At 63.1% G+C, this 19,586-nt stretch overlaps 3 protein-coding genes across 3 annotated transcripts; 2 read left to right on the top strand and 1 right to left on the bottom strand.

Annotated features, from left to right (window-relative positions):
- Positions 1-1,620: 1,620 nt before the first annotated feature.
- On the top strand, positions 1,621-2,118 carry EMIHUDRAFT_235005 (hypothetical protein; the record flags this gene model as incomplete). The annotated part of the gene is made up of 3 exons (XM_005780600.1): positions 1,621-1,767; positions 1,856-1,939; positions 2,014-2,118. The coding sequence occupies 3 exons, from the start codon at positions 1,621-1,623 to the stop codon at positions 2,116-2,118; spliced, it is 336 nt and encodes a 111-aa protein (XP_005780657.1).
- An 11,438-nt stretch (positions 2,119-13,556) lies between these two features.
- EMIHUDRAFT_442978 (hypothetical protein) lies at positions 13,557-14,887 on the bottom strand. Its single transcript, XM_005780599.1, has 6 exons — positions 14,728-14,887; positions 14,578-14,663; positions 14,381-14,438; positions 14,166-14,290; positions 13,896-14,016; positions 13,557-13,771 (listed from the first exon to the last, which is right to left on the bottom strand). The coding sequence occupies exons 1-6, from the start codon at positions 14,812-14,814 to the stop codon at positions 13,736-13,738; spliced, it is 513 nt and encodes a 170-aa protein (XP_005780656.1). The 5' UTR covers positions 14,815-14,887; the 3' UTR covers positions 13,557-13,735.
- A 427-nt stretch (positions 14,888-15,314) lies between these two features.
- Positions 15,315-17,211, top strand: EMIHUDRAFT_234999 (hypothetical protein; the record flags this gene model as incomplete). The annotated part of the gene is made up of 6 exons (XM_005780598.1): positions 15,315-15,327; positions 15,458-15,943; positions 16,086-16,593; positions 16,669-16,885; positions 16,989-17,040; positions 17,183-17,211. The coding sequence occupies 6 exons, from the start codon at positions 15,315-15,317 to the stop codon at positions 17,209-17,211; spliced, it is 1,305 nt and encodes a 434-aa protein (XP_005780655.1).
- Positions 17,212-19,586: the final 2,375 nt, after the last annotated feature.

The following is a 19,586-nucleotide window of genomic DNA, read 5'->3' as shown; positions in this document are numbered from 1 at the left end:
CCTGATCCCTGTCCCAGGATGTGCACAGACACGAGGCAGAGGCCTGACCCGGGGACAGAGGCCGGTGCTCATACACGGCGCTGCAGCCTACTCCTTGTCCTTCTTCTACTTCTTGAGAGATTTTTAGAAGCCTCTTCTCTCCTACTTCTTTGCTCGCCCACACACGCACACACGGGCGCCCACGAGCCTGCAGGGGTGCAGCATGGCTTCGGGCGCCTCTCCAGTGGCGCACGGCCGCCCGCGACTTCATCTTGAGCCACACGGCGGGCGTGAGCTGCCGCGAGCTGCCACAAGTGGAGAGCACGCCGTCGCGGTCCTCGAAGCGGTGCACGACCACCGTACCGTCCTCCTCGCGCAGAGTTGTGTACCGTTCCTGAGGGCGGAGGTGGCGGCAAGGCTAGGCACCGCGCTGGTGCAGGTGTGGCACCACGGGAGGAAGCTGCATCAATCGTCAGCGGAGCCGGGAATGCGACACCTCGAAGCTGGGAGGTACACAAAGAGGCATAAACCGAACAGAATGGCGGCCGAGAAAATTTTATCCGCGTAGAGAGAGCCATTTCCCCCACTAGCCCCTTGACCTGGATCTTCATCGCCAGCAAAGTCGGCAGCCTGAGAACTCGGAGGCTGAGCGGCGCTTTCGCGAGTCGTAGAGTGAGCCATTTCCCCCACTATTCGACGCCTCTTAGTCCCGAACCCAACTCGGCCTGCGCTGCTGCCTCGCCTCGACGCTCGACGCTCGAGCTCCGGCCCGGCAGCAGCGGTGCACCGAGACCGACCCCGGTTGGCCGCCTCCAAGCCGATGTGGATCACCTCGATCCTCTCGTTGTGGAGGCGCTCTAAGCGCTCGCGGGCTGCACGGAGCACGCTGTGTGGACACCGCGCAGCCCGCCTCCTTCTCAAGCTGCTGCTGCAGCTTGCAGAGAGGGCCGATGCCCCCCACGTGCCTCCGCCGCCGGTCGCGCCACAGGTCAGCCCGCCCAGCCAGCTGATGGGGGTACGCAGCACGGAGTGCCGCATCGATCTCAGCGCTGCTTCGAACATCGACCCTTCGCTGCAGCAACTTGCCTTCTCTGTCGCGTTGTACTTGCACCAGGCCACTGGCGGGGGCAGCGACGATGCCTCGTTCCCGGGCGGCATGCCCAGCCTCACTTCCCCGCTGCTCGAGATACGGCCGGGCGTCGCTGTGCAGCGCTGGCCTTCGAACTTTCCCGCAGCGGAGCGCGGCGGCTCGAAGCTGCACGCCGCTCTTTGCCAGGATTAGGCAAGGAAGGAGGTGCGCCCCCCGAGGGCGCGGGGGCGCAGGGGGCGGGCGAGCAGGTGGTGGCGCGCCTCGTTCGAAGGCGCGCAAGCCGACGCCGACGCGGGCTAGCCACCGGCAGGCGCTGGAGGTGCCCGCGGGCTCAGCGGGTGCTTCAGCTGCGGAGCAGGTCGCAGCGCTGCGGGAGCAGCTGCTCAGCGCCGCCCACCTGAGTGCACAGCGAGAGGCTGTCACGGCAGAGGTTAGGGAGATGACGTACATACCGTAATTTAAGATGTCAATTCCGCGCGATTTTGAGTGAGACTGTGAGCGGCCTTGAGAGGCACGGCGGGGCCGGGGAGCCCACCTAAGACTTCCTCGCAATGCCAATGCATCTGCGCCATCGGCTCATCACGCGGGACCACAGGCATGCTGGATCTGCGCCTCGTGGCCTGGTGCTATGCGGCTCGAAGAGGCAGGCCGGTTCAGTGTGGCTCATAACAAAGCTTTTGTGGCCGCAGTCGGCCATGGTTTGCGGCGCAACGCGCTGTCGAGAGGCTGCAACGACGATGGCCGTTGCCGGAATTTGCTCCGTTGTGACGGCGCACGGGTCGCGAGGGTGACAGGCATTCGTTCAGTCATGCGAACGTCGCGGGCCCCAGCTCCTCCCAGCTGGAGGACATCCGCGCGAGCATCACCGAGGTCCTCCGCACCATGGACAACAACCTCGCCAGCTCAAAAGGGCGGCGAGGGTCGTGAACGTCTCTGGCCCCGAGAACGCGGGCCAGATCGCGGCATGCGCTGAGCGCATCGTGGCGGCCATTGTCCCGGCTGCGAGTGAGCGGTCAGTCTCTGAGGACCGGAACTTCCCGGAAACTTAGCGCCTTTTACTTTTTGTGCTATTCTGCCACGTGCGAGTGCGTGCGAGTTGCATGCTCGACGTGCGAGTTGCGTGCGAGCTGACCGGCAAGTCGCACACGAGTTAGTTGCACACGAGTTGCGAAGTGCGAGTTGCGAGATAGATGCGAGTTGCGTGCGAGTTGCGTGCGAGTTGAGTGTGAATATCACGTCTGTGAAAATGTTAATTAAAGTAAAACGGGGGGACAACAACTCACGGTACGTAAGTGTCGTTAAGCTCGGCCAGGCGCGCAATCTCGCGCTCCATGAACGCCCTCCCCTAAGATGTGATCGCTCACCCGAGACACCTGCCTGTGACCGCCAATGAGTCCCCAGCAGTTCCGCCTACCCCTAAATCGCCTGATAGCTCGCCATGATGGCCGCCGCCCACTTCAGCTTAGCCATGTTCGTTGCGCCCGCGTGTACAGTAGAAGCGCGCGCAGCTGTATACATTTTACTGTAGTAACCGGCCACCAAACAAAATATCGCTCGCGCGGGGGGGGGGGCTGCGCGCGCCGAGCGTGATTTCTTTGTGTGAAATCGCAAGGTGTGATTTCAAAGAGCGTGATCCTTGTGTGAAATCGCAAGGTGTGATTTCAAGAGCGTGAAAATGACGTGCCGACCTTTAAGATATCATGCCTCCATAATATCATGGCGAAAACCATGATATGATGCAAGCGGGGAAATCCTGATGATCTGTGCTCGCCGAGTGATCTGTGAAAAACAATTTCAGATTCCGAGTAATCTGAAATTCATCCAATCGCCGGCCTGCGGCCGGCCTCTAAAATCTTAAATTCGGCGGACTTGTATTCTCTCGAGGTTCTCGAGGTGGATATCCTTTGGCCGCGTTGGGTAGCGAGGATTGGTGTGACGCGATCCACGCAGGCGTGTTTTCTGGCGGCCGACCGTGCTATTAGATTACTATTAGATGCTTAGATGCTTAGATAGAGCTAGAGCTCGGTGAGGCGAGTCAAACGCCCGCAGAGTCTTTTCCCGTTTCGGAAAGGCGGCGGAATTAGTGACCGACGTCCACAGTCATAATGACATTTCATTATTAATCTAACGAGCCCCCCCCCCCCCTGCCCGGCCCCCCCCCGACGACGACTGCGCCGAAGCAGATGCTCTCTTCACTCGGCAGAGTAATGGCCACAGGTACACCAAGTCGACTTCTATTGTCCTGTCAGTCATCCCACATCCGCCCACCACTCGCAAAACAAAAAACAACTCTAACCTCTCTCTCCCACTCGCCGCCCACACCGCGCCGTCGCGCGTCCTGTCGGCTCACGCGTCACGCCACCTCCTCTCGTCACAGGCACCTCTCGCCCGGACGTCTCTCGTCTCCTCGCCCGAGCGGCTCCGCCCTCCCTCTCCAAACGCTCGGCAGCTGAGCCGCCGGCGCCCTCGCCGCCCGCCGCAGCGCCGCCCGCCGCAGCGCCGCCCGCCGCAGCGCCGCCCGCCGCAGCGCCGCCCGCCGCAGCGCCGCCCGCCGCAGCGCCGGCCGCCCACCGCGCCGCCCGCGCGCCGCCCAGCGCCCTCCTTGCCGCCGCGCCTTCACATGATCCGCGTCCGCTTCAGGCCCGAGCTGCTGCCCGAGCCGCCGCGCCGCTGCCCTTCGAGCCCGAGCTCCGCCCGCTGCAGCGCCACGCTGATCTCGGAGCGCTCGGTCTCGCTCGGCAGCGTCCCGCGGCCCGCCCAGCCGGAGCCCGTCCACGGCGAGCCGCAGAGAATGAGCTCGCAGATGAGCCAGGGCGAAGCGGCGAGTTGGCCGCGGCCGCGGGCGAAGAAGTTCTTCGAGATGCCGGCGCGGGTGCAGTCGACCGGCGCCCACCAGCCCTTCTCAATCTGCTCCTCGTAGAAGGCGACGTAGACGTTGACCGCCTCCTCCCACATCGCCTCGGAGCCATACGCCTGCTGCACCTCCTGTTCACACCACACACGCGTGAATAGACACATCACTTCTCAAGCCCCGCCCTCAGGCGCGCGCCGACTCGGCGTAGGGGCGGATGTTGATCGGGTCGTCCTGCCGCTCATACTTGTTGATGAGGAAGATGATCGCGGCGATCCTCGCGGCGTGCGTCTTGTACTCGGCCAGGTTCGCCTTGAAGGTCTGCTTTTTAGTCTGCGTGAGCATGACCGACGGCAGGTAGCCCTCCTCTTTGCCCTCGTCCTCCTCGCCCAGGCCTGTTCACGGCCAAACTTGTTAGACCGTGTTCGTAGGCACCGAGGCGCCGAGGAGCACGAGGAGTTGTCAGGCCGAGATATGATTAGCCGACATATTTGAGAGATATGGATAATGCGCGACAGCCGAGATATGACCGAGGGATTGAGGAGGCGCTCGGGGAGATATGGCCGAGGCACGGCCGATACGGCTGAGCTACAGCCGATGCACAGCCGATGCATGGCCGAGATATACGGCCGAGATTAGCCGAGAGGAACCGAGATACAGCCCAGATGCAGCCGAGATGCAGCCGAGATGCAGCCGAGATGCAGCCGAGATGCAGCCGAGATGCAGCCGAGATGTAGCCGAGATGCAGCCGAGATGCAGCCGAGATATCGCCGCGATATCGCCGCGAGATACAGCCGAGGCGTCGCGCAGCCGAGGTATAGCACATACCTGTTCAAAGCGGAAGTGTGAGGAGATGCTGTCGATAGGGAGCAGAGTAGCCAGCAGAGAGCACCGTAGATGTAGTCGTAGAGGGGATTCTTTCGCATCGACTCCTCGGGGTAGCGGTCCTCGTTCCCAACGACGAGCCACCGCTGGTCGGTGAGGATGAGGACGCGCTCGCGGTCCGGCGTGGTGAAGTAGTAGCCGACGGCGCCTCCGGACAGCTTGCGCCCCTGCTGCTGGTAGAAGACGTGGGCGGGCACCGACGGGAGGTCCTTCCCATAGGCGCAGAGCTGCTCGTACGACGAGTACTGCGCAAAGTGCTTCATGATCTGCGAGCCGGCGAAGCAGTAGAGCATGTTGTCGGGCGGCCCGAGGCCGAGCTTCTTCCAGTCGGCCTCCACGCGGTCGTAGTGGTCGACACCTGACGACCTCGGGTTGCCGTAGTAGTTGCGGTAGTAGATGTCGTCGCCGAAGAGGGCGCCCGTCGACAGGAGGCCCTCGACGGAGCGCATCACGTGGAAGCTGACGACGCCGTTGACCGGGACCTTGGTGCTCTCGTATAGGTACGAGACGAGGCTGTCCGCGCCGTGGACGATATCGAGGAACTCGGCGCTGCCGAGCACCTCGCCCATCGTTGTGGCCCCCGCAGGCACGGGCACCTGGTAGTGCTCGAGCTCGGTGAGCAGGGCGGCGAAGCCCGCCATGAAGAAGACCTTCGAGCCGAGGTGGACGAGCAGCTCGAAGTGGTCGTCGCACCAGGTGCCAAAGGAGGACGGGTCGATCGCGTGCACGAGCCCGCCCCAGCACTGCTCACGACGCAGGGACGTGGAGATCAATCTCGGTCTATCTCAGTTCGATCTCGGCGATTTGTGGACGGATATTCTCGGCGATCTGTCGGATATTCCAGCCGAGTTAATTACGACTTGATTAATTCCGAGCTAGTTAACTCACAATGTGCATACGCTCGCCGCGTGTCGCTCCATCGTCAATTTACAACAGCGACTGAATAATTAATCAATAATTAACGGACGAACGCGCAGGCATCGCTCGAGCCGCGCATTATCCATAGTAATTCTGCATTATCCAGAGTAAACAGAGACGATTAATTAATTAATTAATTGATCATTAATTAACGGTGGTGAGGCTTGGCCGTACATCGGCCATCTCGATCAATCTCGTTTATATGTCGGTAACATCACGGCTGTATCTCGGCTGTATCTCGGCTGTATCTCGGCAGGAGATTGAATCTCGGTGTATCTGTGCCAGGTGGGGAAGGGAGTATCTCGTGCACGCACATAACACGCGTGATGCCAGGTGCGGACGAAGTCGTCGACGGCGGCCTGCACCATTGCCGCATGCGCGGGGTCGACGATCTTCTCCTGCAGCCCGCCGGCATCCGGCTCGCGCAGCACCTCCATCAGCTTCAGCCGCGCCACCTCCATCCGGTCGAGCTTCTCGTACCGCATGAGCAGCTCGGCGAGCTGCCGGTGGCCAGTGCTCGCTTGCCGTAGCTTGTCCGTCGGGACGGTCGTCCCTCCCTCTCCGACCCACTCCCGCGCCATGTGCAGGAGGGTGCCAAGCGCCCCCCACTTTTCACGGCTCCCGTCCTTTGAGAGCGTGCCCTTTTGCATTGCCATCAGCTCCGCCAGCCGCTCCGCGTGCTCGCGGTTGATCTCTTGCTCCAGCTCCGACGAGGCTTCAGCGGCGCGAGACGAGCGGCGCGAGCGGGTTGACATCTGTCACACGCGTCCGGAGAATGAGAGAGTGGTCCGTGGGCCCGAGGTGGGTCGTGCGCGGCGCGGCGCGTGGGCGCGTCGGGAGAGGGTGCAGGCTGCGCGGGTCGGGGAGCGCGATGGAGCGGGTCCGGAAGGCACCGGCCGGAAGGATGGAGCAGGCTGCTTGAGAATGTCGATGTCCTCCTCGTCGCGCGGGTCGACCAGGTCGGGCATCTCGTCCTCGTCCGCTCCAGCCGACACAGCGACGACGCGCTGGCCAGCCACGGCCTCGACTTTCTTCGGCAGGAGGGCGCTGCTCGTCGCCGTGGCCCAGCCGGTCACCGCCTCCAGCGCCCCAGCTCCAGACGGCGCCGTCGGCGGTGGTGGCGATGCTGTGGTCTTCCGCCGAGGCAGCGTCGAGCACCGTCTTCACCACGTGTGCCTCCGGAGGGCCGACCTCGTGCGACTCGTGCAAGATGCCGCCGCCCATGACTGTACCTGAGCGTGAGTCAGAGGGCGGGTGGAGGAGGGGGGGAGAGGGAGAAGGGCTGAGAGGAGCTGGCCGGGTGTGGGGCGGCGGCGGCGGCAGCGGCGGCGGCGACGGCTCGGAGGCTGGTGGCGGTGATGGTGGCGGTTCGGAGGCTGGCGGCAGTGGCGGCTCGGAGGCGGAGAAGATGGGCTCTCGACCCCCGCTGCCTGCAAACAAGCATGAGAGGTGTTGATGCAGGAGAGATCTCCGCTGTATCTCGGCCATATCTCTCGGTCGATCTCGGCTGCAGATCGCATCTTGATCGCATCCATGTCGGCCGGCGGGGGCCACAAGCCGCATCTCGGCTGTTTCTCGGCTTCCTTGCTCTAGATTTCCTCACATCTCGGCTTCCTCCCACTGCAAGTACATCTCGGCGGCTGTATCTCGAGGTATCTCGGCTGCATCTCGGCTGCTTCTCGGCTGCACCGGTCCTTATCAACCTCGAAGAGATCAATGCGCAAAAAGCCACCACCACTGCTTTCGACTTGCCCGCGGGAGACGCAAACGCGCCTACGGCAAGCTGGACGTGTCGCTACCGCTTCTCGACCGCTTCTCGACCGCATCTCCGCTACATCGCGACTGCCTACATCTACATCTCCTGGCGGGCGGGCGGGCGGGGCGGGGAGGGGGCAAGCACCTTCACTGGAGAAGCCGACACGGACGAGGCTTGGATGTGCTCGCCGATGGGTGGATGTGCTCGCCGAGGGTGCACAAGGGTCCCGCGGCTGGGGTCCGTCTCCGTCGGTGAGGCGGCGGCGGCGGGAGGTAGCTCGGGAGGGAGCTCCACGTCTCTGAGTCACAGCGGTGAAGCTCCGAGGTGGCGTCGGAGGGGCGCCAGAAGCCGAGGGACGCGAGAGAGGTCAGAAGCGACACAGACCTGCGCGAGCGCGGAGGATGAGGGTCGAGGCGGTGGGCGCGCGGGCGGGCGGGCTGTACGTGAGGCGGAGTGACACGAGTAACCGGAGTGAAGCGTGTGTAGCCAGGTAATGGGGAGGAAGACGGGGGGGGGGGGGGGAGTACCTTTCCGCACGCCCCACATTCCTACTGGGTGCGCCCCCTCGGTGCCGCGACGAGCGCCGCCCGGACGCACGCCCGAGGATGCTCACAGATTAAGTCGGGCGGGAAGTCAAAGGCGGTAGCTGCAAACGCGGCGGCCGGGCGCTTGCGGAAGCAGCGGCGAGGAGAGGGCTTGTGGCGGTAGCGTTGGCTCGAGGGCTCCGAGACGGCTGACGCGGCTCGGGCTCGGGCGACCGCTGATTGGGTAGCGGTCGGTGCGGCTGTGGCGGCTGCGGCGGCAGTGGCGGCAAACGCTGCAGTAGCCACCACAGAGGCGGGGGGGCGGCGGCGGAATCGGCAGCGGCAGTGGCTGCTGGCGGCAAGCGGCCGGCGGGTCGATGGAGACGATTGGGCGGCAGCTGTGGCGGCGGCGGCAGCGGCGGCGGTAGCGGCCGTGGCTGCAGTGGCGGCAACAGTGGCGGCGACAGCGGCGGCGGCGGCAGCGGCGGCGGCGGCGGCGGCTGAGCATGCGGCGGTAGCGGCGCAGGGCCGAAGCGCGAGGAGCTATGGGGCTACTAAGGGCGACTATTCGCGCCTGCTCGTCACGCTGGTCCTGCTCGTAGTGAGGGTGTCGCTGTTGCCGCCTGGCTGTGTGCAAGAAGAAGAATTCGAGCACAAGCTCTTCACACCTAGGCTCTTCACAGCAGACACGTCCTGACCTAATTATTAATTGCCAAGGGGCTCTTCGCACGTTGGCCATTCACAGTTGGCGCCGTGCAAGCCCCGCAGAGGTGCGGGCGAGAGGGCGGCCCGAGCCCGAAAGGGCCCGCCCTCGGCCTTGCTCAACATGGTAACGGATAAGAAGAGAAACACCCCCGGACCGGGACGCCGGCGGTCGAGTCGGGACACGCTGTGGTTCAGACGGGCGCGTCCTCACCTAATTATTAATTGCTTGAGGGTCTTCACACGTCCGTCCTTCACAGATGACACGTCGTCACCTAACAATTAATTGCTCGAGCTGACAGGCCCTCGCCTAACCGTCGATTGCTCGAGGCTATTCACACGTCAGGGCCCTGTGATGACATGTCCTCACCTAATTACTAATTAATCAAGGCCCTCGCCTTCACCACACGCCTGCCCGCCGCTGTGCCCCTACGTACCACACAGTTCTGACGCCTCTTCACCACCCCCCTTGTATTCTGTACGTACTTCTGACGTATTGGCCACCCCCCCTTGTATTCCGTATATCCGTACGTACTTCTGACGTGTTCGCCACCCACCCCCCCCTCGTATTCCGTAAGTATTCTCCGAGCGGAAGCCTCGTGCAGGACTGAAGAAGGAGCGGCGGTGACTCGAGCCTACTCTCAACATACCGCTCTAAGATCAGACCGTCTCGGCGACGGGGTTGGTCGAGAAGCGGGCGCAGGCCTTGGAGAGGTAGCCTGCTCCGGCGAGGCCGAGGACGGTGGCGAGGAGACGCTCGTCGCGGCTCGACTCGCTCGCCCCCTCTCCCTCTTCCTCGCCCGCCTCCGCCTCTGCCTCCTCCCCCCCCCGGACGGAGCGTGCGCTCCCCGCCTCATGGCTGCAGCAGCGTCCGCAGCCGCCCCGCTGCCACCCTGGCGCTCCGAGCTCGGAGGCACGCGCCGCCGCCTCCCTCTCCCGCTTGGCAGCGGCGGCGTCGGAAGCCTCTCGCACCATCTCGGCGACCAGCTGCTCCAGGCCGCCTGTCATGACCATCCGGACGCGCCCGAGCATCTCCGACTTGGTCCGCTCCTTACCGCCCTCGCGGAGATGATTGATGGTTACCATCTTGGATAGGATCTGGAAGGCGACGTAGAGCCCCGCGTCCGGGGTGTTGATCTTGATGTGATCGCGCAGGAGCGTGGCGCCGTGGTAGGGCATGCCGTAGTACTCCCGACGCGCTCTCTTCGGTGGGCGGCGGCGACGGACAGTGTCCAGCTGCGCGAGAAGGCGTGGGTGGTTGGCCCAGGGGCGGAGCCACTCGTAGGAGTATCTGACGCCGGGGCTCGAGATGAAGTATTGCGAGCCGCGGGCGTGGAACGCCGCCTTGCGCGCTGCGTCGGACGAGACCTTGGCGCGGCGTGCTTCGGCGCTGGTGGCGGCGGAGCTCCCGTCGTCGCCCGCTGCCCTCTTGGCCCTCACCTTTGCGACCGCAGCCAGCCAATCCGTGTGCCTGCCCCGCATGCGGTCCGGCGTTCGCTCCTTGCGCGCGCCATAGCAGACAGTGCGGAAGTAGTGGGCGGGGGAGCCGACCTCGGCCTGCTGCTGAAGATGCCGCATGAACCCCTCCCTCCCGCCCTGCCACCGCTGGTCGCCTGTCTCGCCGCGGTACTTTGGGTCGCACTTGACGAGGTGCTGGTAGAGCCCGCACTTGCTGCCCACGGTCGCGTACCACTTGCCGCAGTTAGGAACAGGGCACCGAGCCACGCCCATGTCGTACCAGTCCGACTCAAAGAGATCCTCGCCCGGCACGTGCGAGCCCGCCTCCTTGTTGCAGTGCCGCGCCAGGGCAGCGAACGAGAGGGCTGAGTCGGCGCGCCCAAAGCCGCGTGGGCCAGCCCAAGACGGAAGGCAGCGGGAGCAGCCGGTGGTGACCGTCGGGTCGGAGAGCGAGTAGTGAGGGCATCGGACCTCCGGCACTCCGGACGGGCGGAAGGCGGTCGGCTTCTCGCCGCTCGAGAATTGGTTCGAGAAAAAACGCAACGCAGTGCCCGCCGAAGCGACGGAGACGATGGCAAGCGCGGCAGCGCGCTGCGCCGAGGCCACGCATGGAGCGGTCTCGGCGTCGGGCTTTCTCCTCGAGATCGCGGGCCGGCTGCGAAAGAGTGCGCCAGCCGCTGCCGCAGCGCTGCATCCAGACACGACAGCCACGCAGTTCCGCTCCTTTTTGCAGCAGACGGGCTGGTCCGCAGCGCACTCGGGCTACTCCTACAACCTGCTCAAGCTTGTCTGGGACGGCAACGCCTTCCGAGCCGACTCCTCGGACTCACTAGAGGAGCTTGAGGTCCAAAATGCTTCCCACAGCGATCGCAGGCGCCGCAGCCAAGTCTTTGTAAATTTCTTCACCCACGTTCTCGGGCTGAAGCGCAACGCCTCGATGTTCGATCGTCCGTTTGCCTTCTTCCTCGAGCTGTCTGACGCCTCGACATGCCCGCACCCCGATTTGTACCGACATCTCGGCCTTCCCATCCTCACCTCGTCGAGAGGACCGCACGATCACTGGACCATGCTGGTGCCAGATGTGCACATGCTCATCGGTCACGGCTTTGCAGAGGGTGGGCTGCCAACGAAATTCACACGAGAGCTGTGGCGCGTCTATCAACATCGCCTGCGCCCAAATCGTGACACAAAAAGTTGGGCAAGTAAGCTTCCCCACCTGGTGTACCGCCTCCGGGCGAGAGTGTCCCCCCAGCGTCTGCTCCCCAGCAGACGCTCCGGTAATCAGGCCGAGAGTACCAGGCAGCTGGGGAGAAGAGCCCAGGGAGGGGAGAGGAGAAGAGCCCAGGGAGGGGGGAGGAGAAGAGCCCAAGGCGGCCTCCTCTCCCTCCCCTCCCACCGGGCCTCCCTCTCCCTCTCCTCCCACCGGGCCTCCCTCTCCCCCTCCTACCGCCAAGTCTCGAGGGGCCAGCCGCTGGAAGGGGCAAGCCAGCGGCATGAGGGCTTCAGCCACACAGCTACCAAGGGAACGCGACCCACACAAAGCACCACAGTTAGGCATACCCCCCGGCGCACAGTGTCCCCCGCTATGTGTCGCCGTTCGTCGGGGCACGCTATCGGCTGTGCAGTCAGGGCAAGTGGGGGCGGGGTGGACAGCCCAGGAGCGTGCCCTGGGACCTCTCTGCCCAGTCCGGGGGTGCGTCGAACCTTCCATCACCCTGGGAACGTCCGGGTGTTGGAAGTAAAGATATATTACTTTTTCCCCACCTGGTGTATCGAGGATTCGAGGTGCCTGCTCGCCCACTGTCGAGCCCACGATTATGCGAGCGCGTGCGCCTCGCGCGCGCGTCGCCTTGGCCGGCTGCCAACGCATGTTGGTCAGAGGCACGCTTGTCGTGTGTCTTGTCGTGTTTCGTACCGAGAATCAAAGAGTCACGACTGTACCGCGCGAGGCGCCCGCACAACGTACCACGCACGTATCTAGATACATACCGCTGGCGGGCGGCCCGAAGGGAAAGATTGCAGCGCTCGGCTGCGCTCTGGCGCGGAGCGCACGCGCCCTCACGCCACCATGAACCGGCACCCGTACGTCTCCTCGAACGCGACGACCCGCCGCCACCACGCCTGAAACTCGTAAATCTTGGGCTGCGTGCGCTTGCCAAACGTCTTCGCGACGTCCGCAAACATCGCGTTGAGGCCGCGCTCGCCGTGCTTGCCGCGCTTGGCGACCTGCGAGCGGGGAGGGGACAGGGTTGCACGCTGTATGCATTCACGCGAGTGCACGCTCTACGCTGCACGCCTCGAGCCACGTCTTTCCGGCGATCTCCCAGCTCTTGCCAAACACGTAGGCCGCGTTTCTCGGGTCGTCGAGGTCGTCGCTGACGCGCCCTTGGCCGAGATGGAGGTGCGCTTGCCCCCACTCGGGGAAGACGTTGCCAGCCCCGCTCGCCTGCAGCTCTGCGCGCAGGGCCTCCTTCTCGGCGACCTTTTTCTCGGAGTGCTCCTTCTCCGCCTGCGTACCATCACGCATCAACTGTGTGAAGACAGCATATGTGTGTTGCGATGCGTCAAAACCTCACCTCCTCCTCCTCCTCCTCCCGCGGCCGCTTGGACGCCGGCGCCGGCGCCGGCGCAAACTCCTTGACCGAGAAGGCCTATCAGAACATCATGATTTGACAAACAGAAACGCCCGCGTCTGCTGCCGACAGCTGCAGTTGCACAGGCGGAGAGGCGAGGCCCAGGCTGTGCTGCGCCGCGCTTGCCGACAGCGTCGTCGCCGGCGAGCTGAACGCGGGCGGGGCCGCGGCCCCGCCACCGCCTCCGCCGGTTGCAGAGGTTGCGATCATGTTCTCCGGCTTGACGCGGACAATTTGGTCTCCGCCTTCGGGGCGTGGCGTCAGTAGCTCGACCTCCCACCGCCCACGTTTGAACTGGATCGCCCGGCCGGTGAGCCCGTTCAGCAGCGGCCACGCCACGAGGCCGCTCAGCTTGCAGAGCATGCCGGCCTCAATCATCTTTGGTGCTGGGTTCCGGATCCTACCCGTAGGGGGGTCTGCACCGTGACGTCGCACCTGTGGGCAAGCCTCGGACCCTTCACTCCAGTGCAATTCACTCGGGGCCCCAGAGATCGGTGAAAAGAAAGGGCTAAGGGCCCGCGATAGCGCGATTGCGCTTTGCAGCTTTTCCCTAACCGTTTTTGCGAGACGCGGACGGTGCTCGGTGGGGCGCTTGGCCATTGGCATTCGATTGCGCCATTTTGCGCATTGCCATTGGCCCGGGGGCGCAAACCGCAATGCCAATGTTGAGGCGCGGCTTGCGGTCTTGCGCGGTTGTGCACCGCCCACAGGCCGCGCCGCGGCGGCGGAGGCGCACACAGCCGCGGCACGGGACGACATCGCGCTGCATGAAAAACGACCATCTCTCGCACACGGAAGAAGGCCACAACTTTCCCACACAAAGTATACGCATTTTTTTGGGTACGAGAGAGGCACAATCGTGCGTAGAGCGCGTAGTCTGCCGCACGGGGCGCAGCTGGAGACGCCGGCAGGGGGCGCCCTGTCACTCGCCGTGACTGGCTAATCATCGTCGTGCTGCGATACCGAGGCGTACTCCTGCCCGGGTGGGGGCGCATCAGCCATCAGAGGTGCCCGGGTGGGGGTCGGGCGCATCAAGGGGTGGTAGCAGAGGGAGGGTGGGCGCGCAGGGCTGCCGGGGCAGGCGGCTGGGGCATCGCGCCTTGTTGCGCCGCGGACCCGCCACCGCACCCACGGAGTCGTTGAGCCACGCCAGGAAGTCGGGCGACTGGTTGGCCTTGTCCTTGATGATGGGCTTGCCCTCCCTCCACTCGCCCTCAAACCTGACACAGGGGCGGGGGGCGGTCCTGGACGAGGGCATGTCGCGTGCAGCCGGTGCAGCGGCGCGTGCAGCCCGTGCAGCGGCGTGGAGTGGCGCAAGGCGGAGGCGCAGGGCGGAGGCGCAGGGTGGAGGCGCAGGGCGGAGGCGCACAGGTTGCCATGCGGGTCCGTCTTTACGCCGTGGCCGTGCATCTTGCCCTCCTTCCAGCAGCCGACGTACTTTGAATTCGTTCGCCACGTGTAGGTTCCGAAGCCGTGAATCCTGCCATAGCTCACCTGCAGAGGGCCGGTGCGGTGGCGCGCGTGGAGTTCGAAACATGCGCGTGCCACTCCCGCACGTGAACTATGACTGGGATGCAAAGGCGCCTCGCCAATGTACTTGTCGCCGATCTTCCAAGTGTAAACCCCGAGACCGTGCATCCACCTGCACGAGGGCCAGCGGCGGTGCTGGCGGCCTTATACTGGCGGCGGGCGAACGGGCTTGGATGCGCGCATATCTGTGCATACACACGTGTGTGCATGTGTTTGTATGTGTGCTGCGGCGCAGTCCCTCCATCCGGCACCCGTTCTCCCACTCGCCCTCAAACTGGTCGCCACTGGCAAAAGAATGAGTGCCGCGCCCATTCTTGAGGCCAGCCTTCCAGTCGCCCTGGGGGAAGTAGCAGGACGTATCAGGGCGTGCGGGCGACTGTGGGGACGTGCCCGCCGACAACCTGATAGCGCGAGCCGTCCGTGTAGACGCACACCCCTACCCCATGCATCTTTCCTTCCTTGACGTGGCCATTGTATTCGCCCTCCATTGCTTCGACGACAAAAACAGGCTCGGGATCGTTGAAGAGAGAGAGGAGAATAACCGCTACCGATGGACTCCGCGCCGGCTCTGCCTCCTTCTACTAAGCCACTTTTCCAAAAAGAATTCCGCGCGGCAAACCTCTCTCACAGCACACTGGCACGACAAGGGCGCAGACTGGCGCGGACTGGCACACACACCGGCTCACTTTCCAACTGTCAGCAGTTCACCTACGTACGGGTATGTTCGTAAGAGCTACATACACTGAAAAAGAAAACGCCAAGCCGCAGCGTCGCACACCACTCGCGAGTCGCGACCTCTTCGCTGAGAGGTTGAGGTGCGATTTGGCGCTGCTTCACAGCCTTGTTATTGAGAAGAAAATACGTCCTATGGCGCTGTGCGCTGGTCTGTGAGAGCTGAGAGGTTGAGGTGCGAGCCCTGGAGGCGTGGAGGCCCTGGGGATCATGGGGGGAGACTACTTCACACACACACAAGCACTCAAGCACAACCATGGGGCCCCAAGGTCACGCACGGACTCCCGACAGTCCAGAACGGACAGACCACGACGACAGTCCAACAAGCTGCTATTCAAGCTCGAAAACGGACAAGATGCCAACTTCTGAGCGAAAGCCCGCGCCACCGATTTTTCTTAGTCCCGTGCCCAGTGTCGGGCGAGGGAGCTCTGTTGGAGCACTTGGAGCACTTGGAGTGCCGTTGCGCGATCATAAACTTCTTTTCTAAGCGGAAGCGGGGACGGTTACGCCCCACACATGTCGTCGGACTGACTTTCGCAGCCTCGCTCGCTCGAATGTCCATGCTCGGCGTCCCACCGCTGGGCGACACATGGCACAATGGCAACTCTGCTGGCAACAAATCGATGCTCACGTACCGCATGGGAGTGGGCGTGCCAGGCCACACCGGGTTCACTCCTGCTGAGGAGTGCCTCTCGATTCCGATCAAGGCAGGCGCAATGGAGAGGGCGCCGTTGATCTCCCGCTGTGCAGGGCAGAGCATGACCGAGCACCCTGCCGAGGAGAAGTACTCGACCCACCGCACCGACTTCTCTCTCTCGCCGGAGGAGTTTGCGTACGCTACCAGGCCGAGCGGTCCTTGGGATCTGCATGCTCAGCGAGCCATCGGTGACCCGCCCTTCGTCCGCCGACCCGAAGAGAATCGTACGGAGAGGTAGATGCTACGAGGTGATAAACACACGGCGTTGCTCCCGGAACGGTAATGCGGTTGCTCGCGGTAAAGATGAAACTGCCCCTGATTGACATCCAGGCAAGCGGCCGTTCCACGGCGAGAGCACCTTCCGCGACTCCTTCTGTGACACCGCTCGTGAGCGAATGCTCCCATCGAATGTGACCGCGCTTGGACAGCTGCGACCATCCACGGTGGCGGTTGACGGCGGAGTCAACCCCTTCTACGAGACGGAGCAGCGAGCAAAGTCGGCGCAGGTGCTGCGAGGGTCTGCTCCTCGGTTCGGCGGCCGCGGTGTCCGCCGCCCGGCCCAGCACTGGACTGGCTCTCCGACGGCAGATCCACGGCTTCTGCCGCCGGAGTGGTCCACCTCGTATCGCTCGGCCTTTGGGGGGAAGCCAGAAGGGCCTACAGGCACGCACAAAGGCACCTGCCACCCACCAGGCTACACGGGCTTCATTCCCGCGACCGCGTTCAGCGAGCGTGCCACAGCGCAAGCTAAGATGGAGATGCCGCGCGACAATGGCAGCTGGCAGCTATCTGGACTTCACCAGTACCCGCGTGAGATCCCAGGTTACACGGGCTATCGGTGAGCTAGACGACATAGACCTTCCTCTCCCTCGGCCATCCCGCCCGCCCGCCCTCAGGAGCACGCCCGAAATAGGCCAACTGCGATGCAAAATGACGCCGGTGTTCAGCGTGGTGACCCTCAGCTCACATCGACGGGCCGTTTCTTTGCCCAGGGCACCAACGGCTTCCAGCCCGGCGAGCTTGGGCTCTCAGTTGGGGCTCTGGCTTCGCGCAAGCCGCAGCCATCTACGCACGGCATCAAGGCGAAGATCCTCGACGAGCTCTTCTCGCAGGAGGCCGCAGGAGGGAACGTGTCCGACAATGGCCGATTCGAGGCTCAGGCGCGCGCTCCATCACCTCCCTTGCGGGCGCTCACCCTCCCAGATCCAGCCCACCCCACCCTAATCGGTCCAGGTGTACTATGCCAAGACTCGACCTTACGAGGGCCGCTCCCGTGCCATTATCGGTGCCCCGAATATCCTCGGGCAGCCGCTGCCGCAGAAGAGCGCAGTCTGCGTGTAAATAAATAAATAAATAAAAACGGACACCTCTCTACTGTGAGATGGGTAAAAGGAACAGGTCCCCGCCCTTGCGATCTTTTTGTGCAGGGTTCTTTGTGGGTGTGGTCGGCGACTAGCCGGGGTCGTCCTCCCGGTGGGGGACTAGCACTAGCCGTCTTCCACATGGTCCCTCGGGTCCCTGCTACTCCTAATCTCTTCGTACATCCTCCTGCTGATCTCCGCAAAGTCCTGCTCCCTCCCTCGTCTCGCTCTGCGCGTCTGCGTGTGAGTGCTGCTGCTTCATGAGAGCCCGGCGCATTCCAAAGCGGCTAGTTGAGATGCACCCGGGACAGTAAAAAAGTCCACTGAAAGCGCGAACGCGGCGGCGGCGATCGAAAGAAACAAAATCCAGAAGCGCGCATTAATTAAAGGTGGTCTGGTACCCGATACATAGACTTTGGCGGAGCATCTAAGGACTATGGTACGTAGAAAGGATGATATATGTAGAAAGAAGGAGAGGTACCCTGACGAAATCACTTCGCCCTCACTCTTTTACATCAAGGGCGGGGACCTGTTCCTTTTTACCCATCTCACAGTAGAGGTGTCCGTTTTTATTTATTTATTTACATCAATCGTGTACACTAAACAGCATATCACGAGAATTCGAGATGTCACAGTTCATTGTTTCTCTCTCGGCGAAATAATGAGCTATACGGCCGCTCGAGCTTTTGGACCTCCTCGAGCATGACCTCCTGGAGTGTACGAACCGTATGAGTGGACGGTGAAGTCAAAAGAACGGGCACAACGGTCCGACCAGTGAGGCTGGACACCAGCCGCTAACGTAGGTAGGAATCGCCACCTCGCTGGCCTCTCCGCAGCCCCCCCCGACCGCGTCGAACTCATCGGCGCGGGCTCTCTCTCGGCTACGGGACCGGCCCCAGGGTTCCGGCTCCTACCCGGATAGGGGGTCTGTTGACCACGGTGACACCCTATGCATAGGGTAGGTAGGTAGGTAGGTAGGTCCGGCTTTGACCGCCCCAGAGGGCCCTGCAACAGGTAGGTACCCCCTGTTTTCGTCTTTTTTCGCTTCGCTGCGCGGCCTGGGGATAGATAGGTAGGTAGGGCGTTTTGGCGCGAGTCGTGGTCAACAGACCCCCTATCCGGGTAGGAGCCGGAACCCAGCTTCGGCTGAGGGCCAAGCTGCCGAGCCCAAATCACTGTGAGAGTCGTGATTTCTTGTTGGTTTTCTAAAATCTCTCTCTAGGTAGGGCGTAGGTAGGGGTGGGTGAAGTAAGCGAATTCAATTGGTATTGGAGGGCGGAGAGGGCGGTCACACACTCACTCACACTCTGGCAGTGATTCACGGGCAGGAAGGAGTGGGGTGCGAGTGGTCTGGAGGTGGAGCGACGCACAGTCACAAACAGCCGGCTGGGCTGTCGCACGCCCCGTGCGCGCACGGGACGACGAACGACAAACTCGGGGTCTGTCCAGGGAGGGTCTCGCTCACTCATGAAAGTAAAAAGTCCCTTTCCTCATCCTTCCTTCTTCCTTCATTCATTCATCAATAGTCATTCACATTGATTCTCCTCGGATCTCGCGGGGGTGCGAGAGGGGGTAATGACCCCTTCGCCGATCTCGGATAAATCGGATAGGATCTCCCTCCGTCTCCCAGGGGGCGGAAAGGGGGTGCGGGGATGTTTGTGGGAAGCGAACTAATGAGAAGAACGGGAAAGGGGTGGCCCTAACTGTAGGGCGCGTCGGGCTGACCGCATTTTGGTGCACGGCTTATAACCACCGCCCCGCAGGCTCGATGCTCCCTGCCGCAATCCCAGGCTCAGGCCCAGGCGTGGCTCAGGCCAACGCCGCAATGGATTGTATCGCGTTGTGGGGGCTCTCGGACCTCGCGGGACTTCTCAACCACCCAGCGCATCCACCACCTGGAGACCTCATGGACCCGTCAGACACGCGACAGATGCTGCTCGATCTCGACTTCACGGGCCTGCCGGACAGCTCTAGCGAAGGTTCCGTCGAGCCCAATGGGTTTGCCAATGCAGCGGCCGAGTCGCAGTCGGCTCTGCAGCAGCTCGGCATCCAGCACTGCCTCGAGCAGAGCCCGCCGACTTTGCGTCCGCGGCGCGACACGCCCCACGACAAGGAGGCGCGCTGTCACCCGCCCCTGCTGTTCTCCCTGCGTGCGCCCCTCCTCGCTTCCACACCCCCCCCCCCCTTTTTGCAGAAGAATGACTTCTTCGAAAAGACGCGGTAGGTGCCTGCTCTTCAAATCGCTCAGCCTGGGATCAGAAAGGAACTGCCCCCCCCCCCCCACGCCATGAAACTAAAATCCTCAGAAGCTAAGGCGTCGTGGCAACCTATTTTTTCCTGGGGGGTTCGCCCACCATCTTCCTCCAGAAAATTCACCCAGGCTGGAGGGGGAAAACAGATCTATGTCAGCTCTCCTTTAAAGGCACTCCCGTTCGGCTTATCTAAAACCTCACACAATTCCTTGGGGCCC

Source organism: Emiliania huxleyi, assembly GCF_000372725.1.
Source record: "Emiliania huxleyi CCMP1516 chromosome Unknown EMIHUscaffold_211, whole genome shotgun sequence".
In the NCBI taxonomy this organism is placed as follows: domain Eukaryota; phylum Haptophyta; order Isochrysidales; family Noelaerhabdaceae; genus Emiliania; species Emiliania huxleyi.
Note: the sequence above shows the minus strand (reverse complement) of the source record. Positions and strands in the feature narration are given on the sequence as shown.